This window comes from Brassica napus, chromosome C9 (assembly GCF_020379485.1).
Source record: "Brassica napus cultivar Da-Ae chromosome C9, Da-Ae, whole genome shotgun sequence".
Lineage (NCBI taxonomy): Eukaryota > Viridiplantae > Streptophyta > Magnoliopsida > Brassicales > Brassicaceae > Brassica > Brassica napus.
This window is the reverse complement of record NC_063452.1, coordinates 56905750-56927274: the sequence shown is the minus strand read 5'-3', so window position 1 is coordinate 56927274 and position 21525 is coordinate 56905750. Positions and strand designations below refer to the sequence as shown.

The 21525-nt window shown below is 39.0% G+C and overlaps 5 protein-coding genes and 1 long non-coding RNA gene across 9 annotated transcripts; 4 read left to right on the top strand and 2 right to left on the bottom strand.

Moving 5' to 3' along the window:
• Positions 1 to 212: 212 nt before the first annotated feature.
• Positions 213 to 3394, top strand: LOC106383772 (pentatricopeptide repeat-containing protein At5g16860). Its single transcript, XM_013823830.3, has 3 exons — positions 213 to 2853; positions 2943 to 3042; positions 3144 to 3394. The coding sequence occupies exon 1, from the start codon at positions 268 to 270 to the stop codon at positions 2818 to 2820; it is 2553 nt and encodes an 850-aa protein (XP_013679284.2). The 5' UTR covers positions 213 to 267; the 3' UTR covers positions 2821 to 2853; positions 2943 to 3042; positions 3144 to 3394.
• LOC106387702 (peptidyl-tRNA hydrolase 2, mitochondrial) lies at positions 3304 to 5451 on the bottom strand. 2 transcript variants are annotated; one of them, XM_013827611.3, is made up of 8 exons: positions 5366 to 5451; positions 5011 to 5222; positions 4845 to 4903; positions 4694 to 4753; positions 4544 to 4613; positions 4281 to 4350; positions 4119 to 4145; positions 3304 to 3764 (listed from the first exon to the last, which is right to left on the bottom strand). In XM_013827611.3, exons 2-8 carry the CDS (start codon positions 5188 to 5190, stop codon positions 3715 to 3717), a joined length of 516 nt encoding a protein of 171 aa, XP_013683065.1. In that variant the 5' UTR covers positions 5191 to 5222; positions 5366 to 5451; the 3' UTR covers positions 3304 to 3714. The 2 variants fall into 2 exon arrangements, with proteins under 2 accessions (XP_013683065.1, XP_013683066.1); XM_013827612.3 differs by having other exon boundaries at positions 5011 to 5217; positions 5366 to 5406.
• A 76-nt stretch (positions 5452 to 5527) lies between these two features.
• Positions 5528 to 8424, top strand: LOC106387700 (TOM1-like protein 1). 2 transcript variants are annotated; one of them, XM_013827607.3, is made up of 4 exons: positions 5528 to 5751; positions 6769 to 7306; positions 7463 to 7726; positions 7808 to 8424. In XM_013827607.3, exons 2-4 carry the CDS (start codon positions 6788 to 6790, stop codon positions 8252 to 8254), a joined length of 1230 nt encoding a protein of 409 aa, XP_013683061.1. In that variant the 5' UTR covers positions 5528 to 5751; positions 6769 to 6787; the 3' UTR covers positions 8255 to 8424. The 2 variants fall into 2 exon arrangements, with proteins under 2 accessions (XP_013683061.1, XP_013683062.1); XM_013827608.2 differs by having other exon boundaries at positions 5541 to 5652.
• Positions 8425 to 12815: 4391 nt separating this feature from the next.
• Positions 12816 to 15316, top strand: LOC106387705 (probable arabinosyltransferase ARAD1). Its single transcript, XM_013827617.3, has 9 exons — positions 12816 to 13361; positions 13433 to 13606; positions 13711 to 13868; positions 13943 to 14090; positions 14174 to 14289; positions 14371 to 14509; positions 14585 to 14695; positions 14834 to 14902; positions 14988 to 15316. The coding sequence occupies exons 1-9, from the start codon at positions 12909 to 12911 to the stop codon at positions 15126 to 15128; spliced, it is 1509 nt and encodes a 502-aa protein (XP_013683071.1). The 5' UTR covers positions 12816 to 12908; the 3' UTR covers positions 15129 to 15316.
• Positions 15317 to 15509: 193 nt separating this feature from the next.
• LOC111209956 lies at positions 15510 to 16104 on the bottom strand. Its single transcript, XR_002661336.2, has 2 exons — positions 15984 to 16104; positions 15510 to 15743 (listed from the first exon to the last, which is right to left on the bottom strand). It is a non-coding gene; the product is annotated as an uncharacterized LOC111209956 (long non-coding RNA).
• On the top strand, positions 15865 to 21090 carry LOC106387704 (cellulose synthase-like protein D2). Of its 2 annotated transcripts, none has more exons than XM_048769094.1 (4): positions 15865 to 16410; positions 16684 to 17574; positions 17988 to 18795; positions 19156 to 21090. In XM_048769094.1, exons 2-4 carry the CDS (start codon positions 16688 to 16690, stop codon positions 20896 to 20898), a joined length of 3438 nt encoding a protein of 1145 aa, XP_048625051.1. In that variant the 5' UTR covers positions 15865 to 16410; positions 16684 to 16687; the 3' UTR covers positions 20899 to 21090. The 2 variants fall into 2 exon arrangements, with proteins under 2 accessions (XP_048625051.1, XP_048625052.1); XM_048769095.1 differs by having other exon boundaries at positions 16129 to 16574.
• Positions 21091 to 21525: the final 435 nt, after the last annotated feature.

The window sequence follows — 21525 nt, the reverse complement described above, 5'->3', positions numbered from 1 at the left end:
TTTTAATTTATTTCAACCGGTTCTATTGTTAACTTTCTTATTTTAACATCCGGTTCCCTTTATTAAGTGAAGAAACGAAACGAATTTTCCCAAACGGAAAGAAATTTGGTCAATTTGGGTCTTAAATAGTGTAAACCGAATAAATTTAAAGTTTGGTTTAGTTTAACTGAACCGAACCGAACCGAGTATTAGTTTAAACGCAGAAATCACCCGCCATATATTTATTATTTACCACCTGTCAATCACTTACCCACCAGTAACTCTAGCATGATCCGCCGCCACCTCATCCCCAACGCCGCCGCGAAACCCCACCAATACCTTAAACCCTCTCTCTTCTCCACATCTCCGCCGGAGATAACCCCGCCGTTCATTCACAAATGCAAAACCATTTCTCAAGTCAAGCTCATTCACGGGAAACTCATCTCCCTCGGAATCATAACCTTGAATCGCACTTCCCACCTCATCTCCACCTACATCTCCCTCGGTTGCTCATCCTCCTCCGTATCTCTCCTCCGTCGATTCCCTCCATCCGACGCCGGCGTCTACCACTGGAACTCTCTCATCCGCTTCTACGGCGAAAATGGCCGTTTCAGCGAGTCCCTCTCTTTGTTCCGCCTTATGCATTCTCTGTCGTGGACGCCGGACAATTACACGTTCCCCTTCGTCTTCAAGGCTTGCGGCGAAATCTCCTCCGTTCGTTACGGAGCGTCTGCCCACGCGCTCTCTCGGGTTACCGGGTTTAATTCCAATGTCTTTGTGGGAAACGCGCTTGTGGCTATGTATACTCGTTGTGGTTGTTTGGGAGATGCACGGAAGGTGTTCGATGAAATGTCTGTTATTGGTGTTTGGGACGTTGTCTCGTGGAACTCTATAATAGAGAGTTATGCTAAGTTAGGGAAGCCTAAAATGGCGGTTGAGATGTTGAGGCGGATGACTAACGAGTTTGAGTTCAGGCCTGATGATATCACCCTTGTGAATGTGATTCCTCCTTGTGCTTCTCTTGGTGCTCATTCACTAGGGAAGCAGCTACACGGGTTCGCGATCAGAAGCGAGATAATAGAGAATATGTTTGTAGGGAACTGTTTGGTGGATATGTATGCAAAGTGCGGGATGATGGATGAGGCGAACACGGTGTTCTCGAACATGAGGTTGAAGGATGTAGTGTCCTGGAATGTTATGGTTGCTGGGTATTCAGAGTTTGGAAGGTTTGATGATGTTGTCAGGTTGTTTGAGAAGATGCAGGAAGAAAAGATTAAAATGGATGTTGTTACTTGGAGTGCTGCTATATCAGGGTACGCTCAACGGGGACTTGGATATGAAGCATTGGGTGTGTTTAGGCAGATGTTGTCTTCCGGGGTTAAACCGAATGAAGTCACGCTTATCTCGGTTCTTTCGGGTTGTGCTTCTGTTGGAGCATTGATGCATGGTAAAGAGATTCATTGTTATGCAATCAAACATCCCATAGACTTGTGTCGGAACGTACATGGTGATGATAATATGGTCATTAATCAACTGATTGACATGTATGCTAAGTGCAAAGAAGTTGATACTGCGCGTGCTATGTTTGATTCTGTTTCCCCCGTAGACAGGGATGTTGTGACTTGGACTGTGATGATCGGTGGATACTCTCAGCACGGGGATGCAAATAAAGCTCTCAAACTTTTCTCTGAGATGTTCGAGCAAACAAGACCGAATGCTTTTACTATATCATGTGCCCTTGTGGCATGTGCCAGTTTGGCTGCATTGAGAATTGGCAAGCAGATTCACGCTTATGCATTGCGCAACCAAAAGAATGCAGTTCCACTGTTCGTATCGAACTGCCTGGTAGATATGTATGCAAAATGTGGAGACATCGGTAAAGGCCGGCTTGTGTTTGACAGCATGACAGAGAGAAATGAAGTTACTTGGACATCTCTAATGACGGGTTACGGTATGCATGGTTATGGAGAAGAAGCTCTTGAAATCTTCGCTGAGATGTGGAAAATGGGTTTTAATCTTGATGGTGTTACGTTACTTGTTGTACTCTATGCTTGCAGCCATTCGGGAATGATCGATGAAGGCATGGAGTATTTCAATAGAATGGAAACTGATTTTGGGGTAAGTCCTTGCCCGGAGCATTATGCCTGTATGGTTGACCTGTTGGGTCGTGCTGGGCAGTTGGATGCAGCTTTGCGTCTCATTGAAGAGATGCCAATGGAGCCTCCTCCTGTGGTTTGGGTTGCTTTGCTCAGTTGCTGTAGAATCCATGGAAAATTTGAACTCGGGGAGTACGCCGCTAAGAAAATAACAGAGCTAGCATCTAATAACGATGGATCATACACGTTGCTCTCGAATATATATGCAAGTACAGGGCGTTGGAAAGATGTGGCTAGAGTCAGATCTTTGATGAGACATAAAGGAGTTAAAAAAAGACCTGGTTGTAGCTGGGTGGAAGGAATTAAAGGAACTACTACGTTCTTTGTGGGTGATAAAACACATCCACGAGCTAATGAGATATACCAAGTTCTCTCAGATCATATGCAACGCATCAAGGACATTGGTTACGTTCCTGAGAAAGACTTTGCTCTGCATGATGTAGACGATGAAGAGAAGGGTGATCTACTTTTGGACCACAGTGAGAAATTAGCTCTTGCGTACGGTATTCTAACAACTTCTCGAGGTGCAGCTATCAGGATTACTAAGAATTTAAGGGTATGTGGCGATTGCCATACTACATTCACATACATCTCTAGAATCATTGATCATGACATTATATTGAGGGATTCGAGTCGCTTCCATCATTTCAAAAATGGAATGTGTTCCTGCAAAGGTTACTGGTGATGATGCTCTCTCAGTGCATCATGACCTTAAGCGGTATGTTCATGATTAATTGAAACAGTAATTATAGTTTCGATTCAGATCTTCGGATGTGAGGATAAAAATTTGTTTCTGCGTTTTTGAAGTGTTAGATCCTATTCAACTGGATGAACAAAAGTGTCAGGGCAGGTTTATCGGCATCTGGGTCAAGCACATGTCGGCCATGACACTAAGCTAGCCAGATAGGTACACAGCCAGAAATTAATAACCCAACAGTTTCTTGTTTACTTCCTCTAGTTGTCTCCTTATACTTACTTTCTTAGTGCTGTTTCATATTACATGAACAGGTCTCCAACATCACACAGGTTGTGAAATAAGGATACTTCCTGAAGGGACATAGAAAAGGATAAAAAGCATTGTGCTTACAGACCAACCCCATGTAGATTGTATAATATAAAGCAATTTTTGTAGATGAGTATAACTCTGGCTTCTTTATGTTTGGTAGAAAAGAGAATATAGAATCACATTCCATGATTTATTGTACATTTGTTACGTTTCAAATAAAGCCAACAGTATCTCCTAGATTGGCATTTGAACATACCATTTTCTCAATTTGCCAAAAAAGGCTCAAACTTTGCTGCTAACTCTAATACAGAAAAAAAAAAGAAACAAATATTTAAACCACCATTGGTTAATCAAAATCTGATCCCAGAGAGACAAATTGTATATGTTCATGAAAAGTTGGGAAAATTGCTTTAAAATGGGATTTTTCGTCATCATCAGGAATGAGATAAACAGAACAACTTCAAATTTCTCACAGATTCTATCTGGAGAGAAGGTTGAGTTCAAGTCTCTCCCTTCTTTTTGATCCATTTGAGAGATCCGATAGAAGAGATTTAACATAGAAATTTGAAGCTGTTAAAGAAGCTTCAGTCCACCTGTTACTTCATCAACAACTTGGACTGGTCCTGCAGAAGCAACATCTTTCAGTGTTAGTTTGTTGTTGATGTTAAACTATAAAGAAATTTGCTAGAAGAATCTCTATTTCCCTATCATAGAACAGCCCATATGGATTCAAATGAAACACAAAACTATACACTATACAGCCTCTTCTAACTGAGTCAATATTTGAGCTTGAGCTATAGATTTCATTCAGGGCCAAGGACAAGAAGTACCAGGTGGTTAGAGTAGTAACTAATGAACTAGTACATTTAGTTATCTAATGCAAGTGTGATTTGCAACCCTCAAACTCATCTATTGTTCATCAGAGTCTTAAGCTTCAAAGTTCAAGCACATGACTTGGATAAAAAATAACTACTTACCAAGAATAGCCATAACTGTCCTTGAATCTGGAAAAGAACATAGAAGAACTCTATTAGAATCACATTTTCACAGAGAACGGTCCTAAGATCGATTCATAAGAGATTCCTTGCTGGTAATAAACTAGCAAAAATTTGTGAGGGGGCATGAACTATGAAACTCACTTGGAGCGATTTGAGTCCTTCCAGCATCGATGGTGATATGGGTAGGCAGTTTAAGGGATTTGGCTCTTTCCTGCCAATTTTTTTGTGAACAGTCAAGACAAGATCTACCAAATGGAAACAGTCAAGACAAAACTCTATGAAATCTCCAATTCCTTATGTGGCCAGAACAAACTAACATTTGGTAGATTTGACAAAAGCACTAAAGCTGTAGATCCAACATAAATCTCAATTAAAAAAATCCAAAACTTTATAGTAAAACTCACTTGCAATTCTAGCATCTCATCCTCGGTCTCGATTTTCACAACAACTTTTGGTTGTGCACACTCCTCCCAGCTGCAATCGAAACCAATGCATTCAAATTCAATCCATAGTCTTAAGGAATAAATGGGGTTGGTAATGACATGGAGAGATACCAGTCCAATGCTTTTGGAGCACGACGAACGAGCTTTTTGTACAAACCTAAAGTTGCATGACTGCATAAGAACAAACCAGAAATTAAGTGAAATGCTAAAAGGCTCTTAGAGAGAAACAAAGAGCGCTGTTAGTTTGAAACTGTTGAGACACCTGCATTGTGCAGCAATCTTGCCTTTACCCATTTTAAGATCATTCCTCACAACCAAAACCTTACGGACAAAACACACATACAAAAAAAAGAGCTCAAATTCAACATCTTTTGTTTTGATTACAGTAAAGAGATCATAGAGGGGAGGGCCAGATGTAGTAAAGTTACCATTTTGAAATCATCGAGGATATCAGCGAGTTTCTCAATCTCGAGAGGACTCTTTGGAATCAGTTTGGTGCTATCTCCATCAACAGCAGCCTCAACAGGAGGAGGCTTGGAACGACGAGTGCCAATGCAGAATCCAAGTGCAGCTCCAACGATTAGAGCACTCAACCACGTCAAATCCATCGTCAAGAATATAAAGAGTCAATCTTTCTATCCTACAAAGAAAAAAAACGAATCCAAAACTCGTTATAAGTCACAGCGTTCACCTCTACGTAATCTAAATCAAGTTTCTACAGTATAAAGGGAACACTTAGGATATAATCAATGGTCAAAAGAGACGAGCATCGAAGAAGCTTACCAGTTCTAGAGAGAGAGAGAGAGAGAACGGCTTTGAAAGATGAAGTTTTTTTTTCTCTTCAACCCAGCGTGCAGATTTTATTTATTATTTAATTTTTTTAACAAAAATATATTATAAATTAACTTCTTTTTTTAAAAAGATATTAGGAAAATAAAATAAATTAAATTATGTTAGCGTAAAGGAAGGGATACAGTTATTCTCGCGACCAAACACGTAAAGAGAGAGAGAGACGCATTCTTCTTCTTCTTCGTTGAGAATTTGGCCGGCGTCAACGATATTGACTTGTCGTAGGTTTTCCTCTCTTCTAGTCGCCTTCTTGTTGCTAGATCGTTCATATTCGGCTTTGTTATCTTCTGAGCTTCTCATCGTTTTTTGACGTAGCAAAGGTAAAACATTTCGTTTTAGATCTAGTTGCGATTTCGTTGTTTCGTGTTGATCGCTCTCTAGTTATGGGGTTTTCGATGATATGATTACTGGGTTTTTTCTTGATCAGTGATCATTTCAATGTTCCTGTTTCTTCGAATTTCGATTTGAAATCGATTTGGTTCTCTCACCAAACCCTAATTAGATTCGTCAGTATAAATCTATTTAATTTCTGGTTAAATCAGTCTTGTAATCGTCAAAAAAGTTAGTACCATTGATGATTTGTCCTTGGTCTCTGTGCTGTGCTGACTGATCGGGTGTATGTGAAAAATCGTGATGCATCAGCAGCAACTACTGTTGTAGCTTAAATGATATTTTTTAGATCAGGCCATTTTTAGGTAGTTTCTTGTTCCCGGGTCTTAGTAAAGTTTTTTGCTTGACACGCCTATGTTGTTTGATGTGGTGCAAGAGATTGTATGATAACATTAGAAGTAATATATTGCATTTTAAAAAGGTTTTATCTGAATTTTCACTGTTGAAAAGAAGTAATGTATGTGGTATTTTAGGAGTTCTGAGAAGAATTACTGTTTTACACATGCATATGCATCTAGTGCGTACTTTAGACACTGCCCAGAAGGTCATGCTTTATTACTAGCTAATAGCTTTGGCGACTGATAGTTTGAACAACGCTTGCAGATCTCCATTTCTGATAGATGTATATTGAGTTCATAGTCCCTTCAACTAATTTGGATAGCTGGGCTGACAAAGCTTAGCTTCTTGATTATTATTACGCAGTGCACTCCATGAATTTCAGATTTGAACCTTCTTGTGTATTTGGTTATGGGATGAACCTCTGCAGAGTCGTTAAGTTGTTTTCTGGCTGTTAATTGTGTTCACTTACTGTGTTGCTTGCTACTGTTTAGTATAATTGTAGCATGAATAAGTTGATGTTTCAGCTTTTAGTGTCTTGTTTTGTATGTACAGTTCCAGCTTCTTGATGTCTTGGGCATGAGTAGGCTCTGATGTGTTCCGTTTTACAGGGTTTGAGGATCATCAAAGATGAGTGACAATCTCATGGACAAAGTTACCGCATTTGGTGAGCGCCTCAAGATTGGAGGTTCGGAAGTGAGCAACAAAATCACCGCTGGTATGAGCTCGATGAGCTTCAAAGTGAAGGAGCTTTTCCAAGGCCCGAACCCAACTGATAAGATAGTTGAGGATGCTACTTCTGAGAATCTAGAGGAGCCTGACTGGGATATGAATTTGGAGATATGCGACATGATTAACCAGGAGACGATTAACAGCGTCGATTTGATCCGCGGGATAAAGAAGAGGATAATGATGAACCAGCCGAGGATTCAGTACCTTGCCTTGGTTTTGCTTGAGACGTGTGTTAAGAACTGTGAGAAGGCCTTCTCAGAGGTGGCAGCTGAGAGAGTCCTTGATGAAATGGTCAAGCTTATTGATGATCCACAAACAGTTGTGAACAATCGAAACAAGGCTTTGATACTGATAGAAGCTTGGGGAGAATCGACCAGTGAACTCCGCTACCTACCAGTTTTCGAAGAAACTTACAAGGTAACTATGACTTGGTACATACTAAATTGGCTTTGATTGATTAGCTTGTTCCAGGATCTGATTGGAAAATGAAAAAAAAGTGCGTTCTGATGTCTGAATCCATCAGGATCAAGTCTTAGTGTTTTTTTGTCTTATACTTTTGTTCATGTGTCATAGAGCTTAAAAGCGAGAGGTATCCGTTTTCCTGGACGAGACAACGAGAGCTTGGCACCTATTTTCACCCCTGCTCGGTCAGCTCCAGCACCAGAAGTGAATGTTGATCCTGCTCAGCATGCTCGTGAGCCTGAACATGCTCAGTATAATGCTCCTGTAAGAAGCTTTACCGCTGAGGAGACAAAGGAAGCTTTCGATATAGCAAGAAACAGCATTGAACTTCTTTCCACGGTTCTGTCCTCTTCACCTCAACACGATGCTTTACAGGTAAATCGACTTCTGATAGTATATGCATCACTCCTAGGATTTTGCTCGTTGACTAAATTGGTTAATCTCTCTGGTTTTCAGGACGACTTAACAACGACACTTGTACAGCAATGCCGCCAGTCTCAAACCACAGTCCAAAGAATCATCGAAACAGCAGGTGAAGACGAAGCCCTTCTATTCGAAGCCTTGAACGTGAACGATGAGCTTGTGAAAACACTGTCCAAGTACGAGGAGATGAACAAACCCTCAGCACCGCCAACCGCACCTGAACCAGCCATGATACCCGTTGCTGAAGAGCCCGATGACGCTTCAGATCATGGGAAAGAAGAATCTCTGGTCAGAAAATCATCGATTGCACGAGCTGGGAGCCATGGAGGTGGTGGTGGGAGGAGTGGGGATGACATGATGGATGATCTAGATGAGATGATATTTGGCAAGAAAAGTGGCGGTGATGAAGGTGATTCTTCAACTGATGACAAGAAGAAGCAGCAGTCTCCGTGTAAAAGCGATGATCTCATTAGATTCTGAGATCTCTTTCCTGCGAAAAGCTAAACTCTTTTTTTTTTTTTTTTATGGATTTGGTGTTTAATTGGTGATTCAAAACAGTTTCAGTGTAAGTAAGCTGTGATTAAGGATCTCTCTAGACTTTTGTGATGGGTTTTATAAAGAGGAGATTATCAAATTGCTTTGTTATGAAACTAAAGATTCCAACTTTATCTTAGTATCGTTTTTCAACCGCAGTCGCAGGCAGGCCTGGTCATTAAAACTGAACCAAGTCTTCTGAGAGCGAACTACGGTTCTTATATTTATGGATATATAAAAGGGAAATTAGGACGTCTACCAAGGATTTATCGGCTATTTAACACACTACCAAAATGACTGTTTCTGTCACTGTTATTAATTTTAGTAGACACTGATACCCTATACAATCGTATACGGTGTGGGATCACAAAATCTTGCAAAAAGATACGACATGATTTATCACTAGATTTTGTCAGTACTAAATTCACATTCCCTTAGATATGCTAAATCTTTCTCTTTCTCCAATAATATCTTTACCAATCCAGAAGATCTTTCAACGTCCCAACTCTTCTATCCCTCTCGTGATCCCATCTCTCCATCTCAGTAACACATCAATCGTGTGACAAACCCTAGATTTTGCATTTTCAGTCACCAATTGGAAGACGATGAACACCCAACGCCACCACTTCTTATTCCGGAGCGATTTTTCGTCTTCGGTGAAGAATCAGTTGGAGTTAGGGTAACGCCATATCACAAACCCTCTACGATTAGACAAATTCTAAACGCACTCGATACTAAAGAAGTAGATACCATCAATCTTCACCGTTTTAGTCTTCGTTCATTTTCTGTTGAAAATTCATTGTAGATTTACCCTTTTGATATGTTTAAGATATATATAAACTGGCATTTAAATCGACATATTAAGAGTTTCTTGACATTTAGTGCTTCAATTTTGTTTGCTTGTTTTACATGGAATGACGTTTGAGGGTAATGGCGTAGTGATACCCTATGCAATTCGACAATACTAAACTGCTACTATTGTGGATATAGTGAAACTTATCTGTCCAAGTTTTAATGTAAACTGCTACTACTAAACATAACTTTTTACTCTTAATAGTAATCCCATGTGTCAGTTACCATGTCTATTTTACTATTAGACTCTTGTTATGTAAGTTGTTCATATGTAGACTGTCAAATATCCTTGAGTTTTTATTCTCAAGTTGTTATCCGTGTTGGCAAATAAAATACTGTCCATCATTTTATATGTACGGCTAAGTTATAATTCAAATTGCCATCATTTTTAGGAATGATATATTTGAATCCTTTGTAACCGACTAAATATGTTTTACACAGTCTAAGATTTAATATATACTAGATTTTGACCCGCGCAACCGCGCGGGGTTGAAGAAATTGCTTATTTATGTTTTGCATGGTGAAGCAATCAAATTGATATGTTAGAAAATTAACTTGTAATTTGATAATTCTATACAAAGCAGAAGATTTTCTAGTGTTTATGTTTGTAGAACATATTCACTTTGTTTTTAATATATGACGTTTTGGAAAATCTTTTTTCACTTCAAATTAGATGATATTTTCAATTTTCAATGCAAGTTTATTCATTTTTTCTTTTTATATAACCTTTTATATTAGCCAGTTAGCATTTTATTGGTTGAATTATGAATAGGTAAATAGTTAATGATGTTTTTGATTAGATAAAATATAAAATTAATTTTTTTTTCTTTAGTTTGTGTGAATAAATCTAAATTTTAAAGTAAGAAAAATGGAAACAGTGTCATTTAGTTGATTATATATATTAGTACATCAATATTTTATTTGTTTCAAGGACAAAAATATGCTATATTTTTCGCTATTATATAATTAAAATTTATTTTGTATGTCAAATTATTTTTCTTAACGTTTGAACGGCATTTTAGAGAATGGTATTGAATATATATTATTAAATGTATTTAAATTTATTTATATGATTGTAAACGAATTCTATTATATGTTTTAGAATGGTATTAATTTGATAAAAATGTTAATAATATTAAAGAACAATCACATGTTGTGATACTTTTTTGACATCATCAAAGTAATAATATTAATCATATGTTATGGTTGCATAATACTAAAAATGATATACACGATCATATGTATATATAATCATATACGATGATTGCATAACATATGAATTTTTTGTTAATGACGTGACCTAAAAAATAGTTAATGTCCTACAAAATAATTATATATGTTGTTAATAATTATTAGATTAATAGGTTTAATGTCTTTTTTATAAATCAGTTGGTATATTTAATTATATATAATTTATTGGTTTTGAATACAGATTTTTGAATTTAGCATATATTAACAGTAAACAATTTTGAGATTCTCCTTAAAAATAGTATATTGTTGATTTTATTAAGATATTAATAAGATATATTTGTGATATTATTTATTATAGAACTAAATGATAGAATAATTAAATGTGATGATTTTTTTATGAGATGATCCAAAATGAAATATCACACATGAAATAAGTTATGACTTCTGTTTTAATATATAAGATGTCCTTCATATATTGTAGCCGTCTACAACTTCAACTAATAAAAATGATAGGCTGTAACCTTTTGTTCCATTAAATATGTATGACTAAGCCCAAATGAAAATAAACATCATTTTCCAAAATAATATATTTGAATCATATACAACCGGCTAAACTCTTCTATAAACAAGCTAAGATTTAATATATACATCCATGCTATATTGTAGCCGTCTAATTATCATATTATCATAGCATTTCTTTGATATATCGTATTAGAAGGTTTTAACTTATTGTTACTATCATCAATACAAATCAGTTGGAACTTCTCAAGCTCATTTCTAAACCTATTTTACAAGATTAATTCACTCCGTGTCACTAAAAAAAATATAAGACAAGTAACTATGATTATGATCTTTGTGTTAGTTCACATCGCTGACAAGCAAATCAATATTTGTCCATTTTGGACTTTTAAATGTGTATGGCTACGCTAAAATGTAAATAACCATCATTTTCAAGAATAATATATTTGAATCATTTATACCCGACTAAACTCCTTTATGTACAAGCTAATATTTAATATGTACATCCATGATATATTGTAGCCGTCTAAGTATCATACTATCATAGTATATCTCTTTGTTTTATCGTATTAGAAGTATTTAACTTGTTGTGAAATCTCAACGGTCTTCGAACGTTGAAACGAATGTCGTGGAGGCTGGTGAAGTAGACCACGTCCATATTTTGATTAGCTGGCTAAACAAATAAAAACTATATACACGACCAGACAGCCAGCTAATTCTGAGACTGTACCGTTGGAAAAGTGACCCGAAGAATCTTTGAACGATAGATGATAAACTCCGGTAGAGAGAACTCATAATCTTGTTCAGGACTGTGATGATGAATGGTTGGATGCGCTCAAGTGATTATGTAGAGGAAGAAAATGGAAAAAGAAGCAGAGAAACTCATGATCTTCTTCGGTTGTTTGCAACTTGGGAACTCTTGAAGAAGAAATTAGAGGAAGTTATGAACTCATGAATTGTTCAGAATTCATGATCTTCTTTGATTTTGTTTAATTCATTAGGAAAATGTAAGAAAAAAACAGAGGAAGAAGATGAAGTTTAACAATATAAGTTTTTCATTACACAAGCTTCGTATGTTACCAATGCAATTTTTTAGTTGGATTCCTTTTTGCTGGAGCGCGGAATGCGTCAGATAGTGAGTGGAGAACGTTTCACTGCAGTAGAATACAGTCCATTCTCTTTGAACGAGGAAAATTTCGAAATCTAATCCAAATCTTATCTAAATCTTATTGTACTTGACAAGATATCTGAAGATACTAATTGTACTTGTCCTACCCTCTCTGGAACAGAAACATTGCTATACTAAAGGGGTACTCTCGGCAATTTCATCGCACCATGTCACTAAGCTATCTGCTACTTTCACTGTTTTTGGCACTTAATTAGTTTCAATATTTTCCTTTGTTTTTGAGCAAATTATCCCTATATAAAATCTATATTATATACGTAAAATATTAACTAAATTTAGTTTTTATATTATCAAATTTTAAAAATGCTACAAATAAACCATGTATCTAAATATGTTTTATCCATAACATTTAAAATTATTTTAATTATCTAAAAATTGAGCTACTCAGATAGCTTTTATTCAAAATATTTAATTTTTTTTGAAATATGTGATATTTTTTTTTTCTTTAAAAAAATAAAAATCTGATTTTTATCAGACTTATCAAAAATCAATCGAAAACTCAGAACCAAATTAGATCCAAAAATTTATCAGATATTAGCTGATTTTTACATGCGTTACCCGAATCAAAAACCAAACTAAAAAAAAAAGAATTAAAACCAAACTAAATTGAATTTCATAAATTACCTAACCATTTTTTATTTCTAGAACCAAAAACCCAAAAATCAAAAGAAATTAAACGGAAACCGAACGCGTAGTCGCATGCGTTTAATTTGACTAAAATTGATTCTCAATTTAGCGTTTTAACCGCAGTCGCAGACGTCATTGCGGTAAGAGCAACGCATCGTCACTTCTCCAATTTCACTCTCATCTTTTCCACTCGACGAGTAAACAGAAGAAGCATCAGATCTCGATATGGCTGGAAAACAGCAGAATAATCATCGTACTCTCCCCAGATTCAGATCCAAAACCCTAATCTTAACACTCATCATCTCCTCCTTCTCTCTACTCGTCATCCTTTTCACCTTCCCTTCCTCTCCGAACCCACCGGTCCGGATAGAGACGTCCTTCGTCGCCTCGCTTGAGCAGTTTCTGATCCACAAGGCGCCGAAGCTTAATCCACCGTTGAGAGACGACACGGTGCGTGGCGAGAAGGAAGATGATGATGTGAGGAAGGTCGATGAAATGGTGTTTGAGAGAGAGAATCGGTTGTTAGACGAAGATCCGGTCGGGTATCCGGTTAAGGTTTACGTGTACGAGATGCCGAAGAAGTTCACTTTCGATCTTCTCTGGTTGTTTCACAACACTTACAAGGAGACGTCGAACGCCACCTCTAACGGTAGCCCTGTGCATCGCCTAATCGAACAGGTACTGTTGATTACTAGGACGAAGCTTTATTGATCTTGATCATTTGGTTGATTACTTTTCTATAATTGCAGCATTCTGTTGATTATTGGCTCTGGGCTGATCTGATCTCTCCTGAATCCGAGCGGCGTTTGAAAAGTGTCGTGAAGGTTCATAAGCAGGAGGAAGCAGACTTATTCTATGTTCCGTTTTTCACCACAATCAGCTTCTTCTTGTTGGAGAAGCAGCAATGCAAAGCACTCTACAGGGTGTGAGTGAGCTTTGATTATTATATGTTATACTAATAAATAGAATTACTCAAGATAGCTCCTTTTGTAGTTTTTTTTTTTTAAAACTCTTTGTGCGACTGTAGGAAGCATTGAAGTGGGTCACTGATCAGCCTGCTTGGAAAAGATCTGAGGGAAGGGATCATATCTTCCCTATTCACCATCCCTGGTCTTTCAAGACCGTACGCAAATTTGTGAAGAACGCAATCTGGCTTTTACCAGATATGGACTCCACTGGGAACTGGTTAGACTCTAAGATTCCGAGTCATGTAGTATGATCTCTAAGCGATACTTTGTTGATTCTGTTTGAACTTGTAGGTATAAGCCTGGGCAAGTTTCACTGGAGAAAGACCTGATTCTTCCTTACGTTCCAAATGTTGATCTATGTGATGCCAAATGCTTGTCGGAAAGTGCACCAACGAGGACCACACTTCTTTTTTTCCGAGGACGGCTTAAGAGGAACGCTGTAAGAGTCATGTCTCTCTCTCTGCCTTGTTCTTATAGGTTATGTCTCTCTTGTTTTTTGGCTAACTGAATTGTTTTTCTTAGGGAGGTAAAATACGAGCCAAGCTTGGTACGGAACTAAGTGGTGTCAAGGATGTAATCATCACTGAAGGGACTGCCGGAGAGGGAGGGAAACTGGCAGCTCAGGCCGGCATGCGTAGGTAAAAATGAGGCTGCTTCCTAACCGTTTGGATGCGATGCAGTTTTTTTCGGTTTCCTAACTATGTCTGCATTTCTAGCAGATCTTTATTCTGTTTGTGTCCTGCCGGTGACACACCATCCTCAGCGAGACTGTTTGATGCCATTGTTAGTGGCTGTATACCTGTTATAGTCAGTGACGAGTTGGAACTTCCTTTTGAAGGAATACTTGATTACAGGAAGGTATGTCAACATAGGTGATCTAACTTTTTTGAACTTGTCTATGTATTTATCAAGGTCTGTATGTCTTCTTCGCAGGTTGCTGTGATTGTTTCTTCTAGTGATGCAATACAACCAGGGTGGCTTGTCAATCATCTGAGAAGCCTTTTACCCTCCCAAGTCAAGAAATTCCAGAATAGCCTTGCTCAAGTAAGTCTCATCTTCCCAAGCTCTGGTTTTTCAATATGACACCAACCTTACTTGCCGTATACAAATAAGTAATCTACCGCATTAGTGGATACTTATATCTTCTATGCTGTGTTGTTATTTTTCATCTTTTTTTTACAGTACTCGCGGCATTTCCTATATTCAAGCCCTGCTCAGCCTTTAGGCCCAGAGGATTTGACATGGAGAATGGTATGTATACCTACAAGAGAATGTTGGTTGCATCTGTTCGTTCTCTATGATCGAAAAAAATCTGATGTTCTTGTTGGAATGACAGATAGCTGGAAAGCTGGTGAACATTAAGCTTCACACGAGGAGGTCACAACGGGTGGTGAACGGATCTAGGAGTATTTGCAGATGCGATTGCTGGAGAGCAAACTCTACAGCCTCCAATTCTTTGAGTCATCTCTTGTCTTAAGAAGATCTATCACTCCACTTTTTTCAAGTCTTGAAAATCCCCCAGGATATGTATATGCTCCAAAAAGGCTGTTGAAATTCTTATCCTTTTCAGTCTCATCATTGGTTTAATGTATATGCTCAGATGCAGCTTCGCAATCCAGCAGCATAACAAATCCCAATCAAGTCACACGAACATAAGTTTTCATATCTGTTCCATCCTCTAGTTATCCGGAGATGGTTTGTGTTGTTAACATGGATATTCATTTAATATATGTATTAAGAAAAAAAATGAAAAGAAAGTAGGTAATAGGTGGGTGAGTAGACATTACGTGTGTGTTCTGTGTTTTTGACAAATAAAAATGAGAACTAGTCTTTGTTTGCAGTTACACCCTTCCTTAAATATGAAAGAAGTAATGACATTTTATTGACCAATGTGCGTACACACGTAAAGAGTTCATATAATACCATCATACCATAGATAGAAATAGAAGACGGCTTGAGGACCGCGTATTTGTTCATTTCAATTAGGAAAATTACCCAAAATACCCTCATCGGTTCTTTTCTGTTTGGTTGCACGTTTTTGAGTTCCGAAAGTAACGCCTACCTGGTCCCCTACGACATTCTTTTTTCTTTTCTTTTTGTGAAAACACGAGACGCACAATATGTTTTATTAATTTCACCTCTTATTAATGTTCTTAAACTATATGAGAATTTCGTAATGAGATTATATAAGTAAATAGAATATTTGAATGGCCATTAAACTTTTCATATCTTCAATCATATATAGTAAGCGAAAGAAAAATGGAAATAAATAAATCGAGCGCGTTCAAAAAATAAAAATAATAAAACACGAGAGTCGAAATAGTTCTCGCACCTTTGTCCGAAAAACCTCAATCCATTTGTTTAGCGGCGGCCTTCCACCTTCGTCTTCGCTGTCTCCGCGTCTGAAATACTTTCTTCTACTTCAGTATTAAAAAAATCGAAAACGAGTAGAGATCTTCCCTCTCGGTTTCTCTCTCTCTCTCTATTCAACAAAGCTTTGCTTAAATCTTCATGGTTTCACCTAATCTTTAGATCTTTGAATAAATATATATACAGTCGCTATCCTCATTACGTGTATTAGTTAGCAGCTAAGGGTGCTTGAGTATTTTGCTCACGACTAAGTCCCTTTCTCATCCTCTCCCTTTCACTCTCATCTCTTCTTCAATGCCTCTTCTCCAGCTGCGTTGAATCCTTCAGACAGATTTGTTCCAAAAACAAAGTGTTTTCTTCTCCTGTCTCTTCCTCTCTTCCTCTGTAAGGTACTGTAACCAATCATAGGGTTTTTATATATTTTTCTCCTTTTAAGTTCGTGTTGCGACAGTCTCTTTTTGTCTGAATGTCATCTCATCTTTCTCTCTCTCTTTTCACTTCTGGTTTCGAATTGAAAAGTTTGAAACTTTATATTCTCCTTTACCTTTAAAAGGTGACGCCTTTTTTTGTTAGATCCATGGATTGATCTGTTTCTTTGTTGATGTCTTTGAAGTTTTTTAGATTTTTTTCCTCTCTGCTAACGTTACACTTGTTTGCTTCAGGAGGATGGCATCCCATAGCCAATTCGGTAAAAGCCGCTCAAATCTATCAAACATGTCCGATGCCAACGAGCCTGGAAGACCATCTGTCCCTTCCAAAGTCAAGTTCTCTCGAAGAACCAACTCTGGCCGCTACGTCAGCTACTCTAGAGACGACCTCGACAGCGAGCTTAGCGCTGCTGACTACGCAAACTACACAGTCCACATCCCTCCGACCCCAGACAACCAGATAATGGACCCATCCATATCCCAAAAGGTCGAGGAGCAGTACGTCTCCAACTCCATGTTCACCGGAGGCTTCAACAGCGCCACGAAGGCTCACCTCATGGACAAAGTGATCGAGACAGAGACCACACATCCCCAGATGGCTGGCTCCAAAGGCTCCTCCTGCGCCATCCCCGGCTGCGACGCCAAGGTTATGAGCGATGGGAGAGGACAAGACCTTCTCCCCTGTGAATGCGACTTCAAAATCTGTAGAGACTGTTTCGTTGACGCGGTCAAAACCAACGGTGGGATCTGCCCCGGGTGTAAAGAACAGTACAAGAACACCGAGTTGACTGACCTGGTTGATGATTACGGTCAGCAGAGGCTCCCGGGTCCTGAGGGTAGTAGCGGGGCAAAGATGGAGAGGAGGTTGTCGTTGATGAAGTCGACTAGTAAATCGGTTTTGATGAGGAGCCAGACCGGAGATTTCGATCAGAACAGGTGGTTGTTTGAGACCAGTGGGACTTATGGGTATGGGAATGCTTTTTGGACCAAGGATGGGAACTTGGGGAGTAGTAAGGATGGTGATGGAGATGGTGAAGGTGTGGAGATGCAGGATTTTATGAACAAGCCTTGGAGACCGCTTACTAGGAAGCTGAAGATTCCTGCTGCTATTATTAGTCCATACAGGTAAGTGACTAGAGTTTTTGTTGTTGTTCTTGTATTGTTTAGAGCTCTACTCTAACTGCATCCTGAATGTTGGCAAATCGACCATAGCCGAAACAATTTTCTTAAAATCTTATTTACGCAGCTTAAATCGGTTTTAAACCGTTTAAAATTGGTAATTAAATCGATCAATGATGTTTAGTGTAATCCATAAATTTGTCTAGTTTATTTTTTTTTTATATGTAATTTTTTTAGAATTCATTAGAATAATTTTATAATTAAATTTAAAAACTAAAATATATTATGTAAATGTAAAATTAAAAAACAAATTTAATAATTTATTAACGCCTATAATATCAAAAAAAAAAATTATTAAATTATTAATGTTTAGCGATTTCTTGATCTAGTTCTGTAATAGAATATTATATATTTTGCAGGCTATTGATATTTATCCGTGTAGTTGTTCTTGCACTGTTCTTGACTTGGAGGATCAATCATCAAAACGAAGACGCTATCTGGTTATGGGGAATGTCTGTAGTTTGTGAGCTTTGGTTCGCCTTTTCTTGGCTTCTCGATCAGCTGCCTAAGCTATGTCCCATTAACCGTGCGACGGATCTTCAAGTCCTCAAGGAGAAGTTCGAAACCCCTACACCAAGCAACCCCACTGGAAAATCCGACCTCCCTGGTCTCGACGTGTTTGTCTCCACTGCTGATCCCGAGAAAGAGCCTCCTCTGGTCACTGCCAACACCATTCTATCCATTCTAGCTGCGGAGTATCCAGTCGAGAAGCTTTCTTGCTATGTATCCGATGATGGAGGGGCGCTACTCACGTTTGAAGCCATGGCTGAAGCTGCTAGCTTTGCAAACATTTGGGTTCCTTTTTGCCGTAAGCATGTGATCGAGCCGAGGAATCCAGAGTCCTACTTTAGCTTGAAGAGAGATCCTTACAAGAACAAAGTCAAGTCTGACTTTGTCAAGGATAGGAGAAGGGTTAAGCGTGAGTACGATGAGTTTAAAGTTAGGATTAACGGCTTGCCTGATTCCATAAGGAGACGTTCTGATGCTTATAACGCTAGAGAAGAGATTAAAGCTATGAAGATGCAGAGACAGAACAGAGATGATGAGCTTTTAGAGCCTGTCAAGATTCCTAAAGCTACTTGGATGGCTGATGGTACTCACTGGCCTGGTACTTGGTTGACTCCTGGTACTGACCACTCTAAAGGTGACCACGCTGGTATCATTCAGGTATTTAACTTTCTTTCTTGTCAGATTTCGGACTGTTCTAAAAATCAGCCTAGGGTATAGCCAAAACAATTTTTTTAAGCAACTCAGATCAGTTTAAATCATTTTAAATTGGTTATATTTGGTTTAAATCGATCAAATTGGTCTAAATTGATCATAATTGGTATAAATCTGTTAAGTTAAACAATAATATTTATGGAAATCCAAAAATTTGTCTAGTTTATTTTTTTGTATGTGAAATTTTTATAATTCCTCAAAATAATATATAAAACAATATTTTGTTAACTCCTAAACCTCTGAATAAATCAATGGACTTAGCCATTGTTCAACATCTCTGTGTTTTAATTTTGTTATCGCGTGCAGGTGATGTTGAAGCCACCAAGTGATGATCCACTACACGGAGTATCCGAAGGCTTTCTTGATCTAACCGACGTTGACATCCGACTTCCCCTCCTTGTCTACGTCTCTCGCGAGAAGCGTCCTGGTTACGACCACAACAAAAAGGCAGGAGCCATGAACGCGCTAGTAAGAGCTTCAGCGATCATGTCAAACGGAGCATTCATACTCAACCTCGACTGCGACCATTACATATACAACTCCGAGGCGATGAGAGAAGGCATGTGCTTCATGATGGACCGAGGAGGCGACCGTCTCTGCTACGTCCAGTTCCCGCAAAGGTTCGAAGGCATCGACCCGTCTGATCGTTACGCAAACCACAACACTGTCTTCTTCGACGTCAACATGAGAGCTCTCGATGGGCTTATGGGCCCGGTTTACGTCGGAACCGGTTGTCTCTTCAGAAGAATCGCTCTTTACGGGTTTGATCCGCCTCGTTCCAAGGAACATTCCTCTGGTTGCTGTAGCTGCTGCTTCCCTCGTCGTAAGAAGAAGAGTCATGTCTCTGAGGAGAACCGAGCTTTGCGTATGGATGATGACGAGGACGAGGAGATGAGTCTCTCTCTAGTCCCCAAGAAGTTTGGTAACTCGACCTTTCTCATTGATTCAATCCCCGTCGCTGAGTTCCAAGGCAGGCCTTTGGCGGACCACCCGTCAGTTAAAAACGGGCGCCCGCCCGGCGCGCTCACGATCCCGCGCGAGCTTCTCGATGCTTCAACAGTAGCGGAAGCTATTGCTGTTATCTCGTGTTGGTACGAGGATAAGACCGAGTGGGGGACGCGTATCGGTTGGATCTACGGGTCGGTTACGGAAGACGTTGTGACCGGTTATCGAATGCATAACCGGGGGTGGAAGTCGGTTTACTGCGTGACGAAGCGCGACGCTTTTAGAGGCACTGCTCCTATTAACTTGACGGATAGGCTTCACCAGGTTCTCCGTTGGGCTACCGGATCCGTCGAGATCTTCTTCTCCCGCAACAACGCGCTTCTCGCTAGCCCCAAGATGAAGTTCCTCCAGAGGATCGCTTACCTGAACGTCGGTATCTACCCGTTCACGTCCATCTTCTTGATAGTCTACTGTTTCCTTCCCGCGCTTTCTCTCTTCTCGGGGCAGTTCATCGTCCAGACGCTTAACGTGACTTTCCTTATCTACCTTCTTATCATCTCCATCACTCTCGTCTTGCTCGCGTTGCTGGAGATCAAATGGTCGGGGATCTCGCTGGAAGAATGGTGGAGGAACGAGCAGTTTTGGCTCATCGGTGGAACGAGCGCGCATATCGCGGCCGTTCTTCAAGGTTTGATTAAGGTCGTAGCTGGATACGAGGTCGCGTTCACGCTAACGTCCAAGTCGGGGGGTGATGACGTGGACGACGAGTTTGCGGAATTGTACATAGTGAGATGGAGTTCGCTGATGATACCTCCGATAACGATCATGATGGTGAATTTGATCGCGATTGCGGTGGGTATCAGCAGGACGATATACGCGGTGATACCTCAGTGGAGTAAGTTGATAGGAGGTGTGTTCTTTAGCTTTTGGGTGTTGGCGCATCTTTATCCTTTTGCTAAAGGGTTGATGGGGAGAAGAGGGAGGACGCCGACGATTGTTTATGTTTGGTCTGGTCTTGTGGCGATTACGATATCTCTTCTTTGGGTTTCTATTTATCCGCCGGCTGGGACTACTGGTATTGGTGGATCCTTCAGTTTCCCATGATCGGCTTTGGTTCGTTGAGTTCTTGGTCAAGAACACACAAAAACATTGGTCTGTTTTCTTTTGTATTAAAATAACGTTCGTTTATTAGATTTTTTTCGTTTATTCCGTCTGGTAAGAATGATATGATGGGTCATGTTAGAACAGAGATCGGCTTAATATAGTTTGAACCAGTGAAGGAACTTAGTTTCTCTTGTTTGTCTCTTTTTCTTTTCTGTTTGACTTCTCTTCCATTTTAGCATCTTAAAGTCAGCCCCAATGGCTCTATTGTTCTGTCGTCTTGACCACATTTCACCAATGTTAAGAACATAAGCCGCAACAGTTGTAGCTTAGGTTCTATCAAGTACCTTTGCATTGACGGTATACTACTAGCCACAACAACATCAGCGAATACAAAGTGTCATAACAAGAATTATCACAATAGTTATGGCCGTAATCATGTTAAAAATAAATTATGCGAAACTATATACTAAAAGTTAGGTGAATAAGAATTAAAAATGATAAAAGTTCATGAATTTTATGATTAATTCAAAACTAAATCATAAAATAATTTTGTAAAGAGGCCTTTAAAGTTCCGACACTGTGGGCTATATACTGGACCCAAACAAGTCGGGTTTTCGGGTCGAATGT

Coding starts and splice junctions, on each gene's coding strand:
- LOC106387700 (XM_013827607.3), top strand. CDS start 6,788: ATGAGTGACAATCTCATGGACAAAGTTACCGCATTTGGTGAGCGCCTC. Junction 7,307..7,462: donor TTTTCGAAGAAACTTACAAG/GTAACTATGACT, acceptor CATGTGTCATAG/AGCTTAAAAGCGAGAGGTAT. Junction 7,727..7,807: donor CTCAACACGATGCTTTACAG/GTAAATCGACTT, acceptor TCTGGTTTTCAG/GACGACTTAACAACGACACT.
- LOC106387704 (XM_048769094.1), top strand. CDS start 16,688: ATGGCATCCCATAGCCAATTCGGTAAAAGCCGCTCAAATCTATCAAAC. Junction 17,575..17,987: donor GCTATTATTAGTCCATACAG/GTAAGTGACTAG, acceptor TATATTTTGCAG/GCTATTGATATTTATCCGTG. Junction 18,796..19,155: donor ACCACGCTGGTATCATTCAG/GTATTTAACTTT, acceptor TATCGCGTGCAG/GTGATGTTGAAGCCACCAAG.
- LOC106387705 (XM_013827617.3), top strand. CDS start 12,909: ATGGCTGGAAAACAGCAGAATAATCATCGTACTCTCCCCAGATTCAGA. Junction 13,869..13,942: donor ATGGACTCCACTGGGAACTG/GTTAGACTCTAA, acceptor TTGAACTTGTAG/GTATAAGCCTGGGCAAGTTT. Junction 14,091..14,173: donor GACGGCTTAAGAGGAACGCT/GTAAGAGTCATG, acceptor TGTTTTTCTTAG/GGAGGTAAAATACGAGCCAA.
- LOC106387702 (XM_013827611.3), bottom strand. CDS start 5,190: ATGGATTTGACGTGGTTGAGTGCTCTAATCGTTGGAGCTGCACTTGGA. Junction 4,146..4,280: donor AAGGACTCAAATCGCTCCAA/GTGAGTTTCATA, acceptor GTTCTTTTCCAG/ATTCAAGGACAGTTATGGCT. Junction 3,765..4,118: donor GACAGTTATGGCTATTCTTG/GTAAGTAGTTAT, acceptor TTGCTTCTGCAG/GACCAGTCCAAGTTGTTGAT.
- LOC106383772 (XM_013823830.3), top strand. CDS start 268: ATGATCCGCCGCCACCTCATCCCCAACGCCGCCGCGAAACCCCACCAA.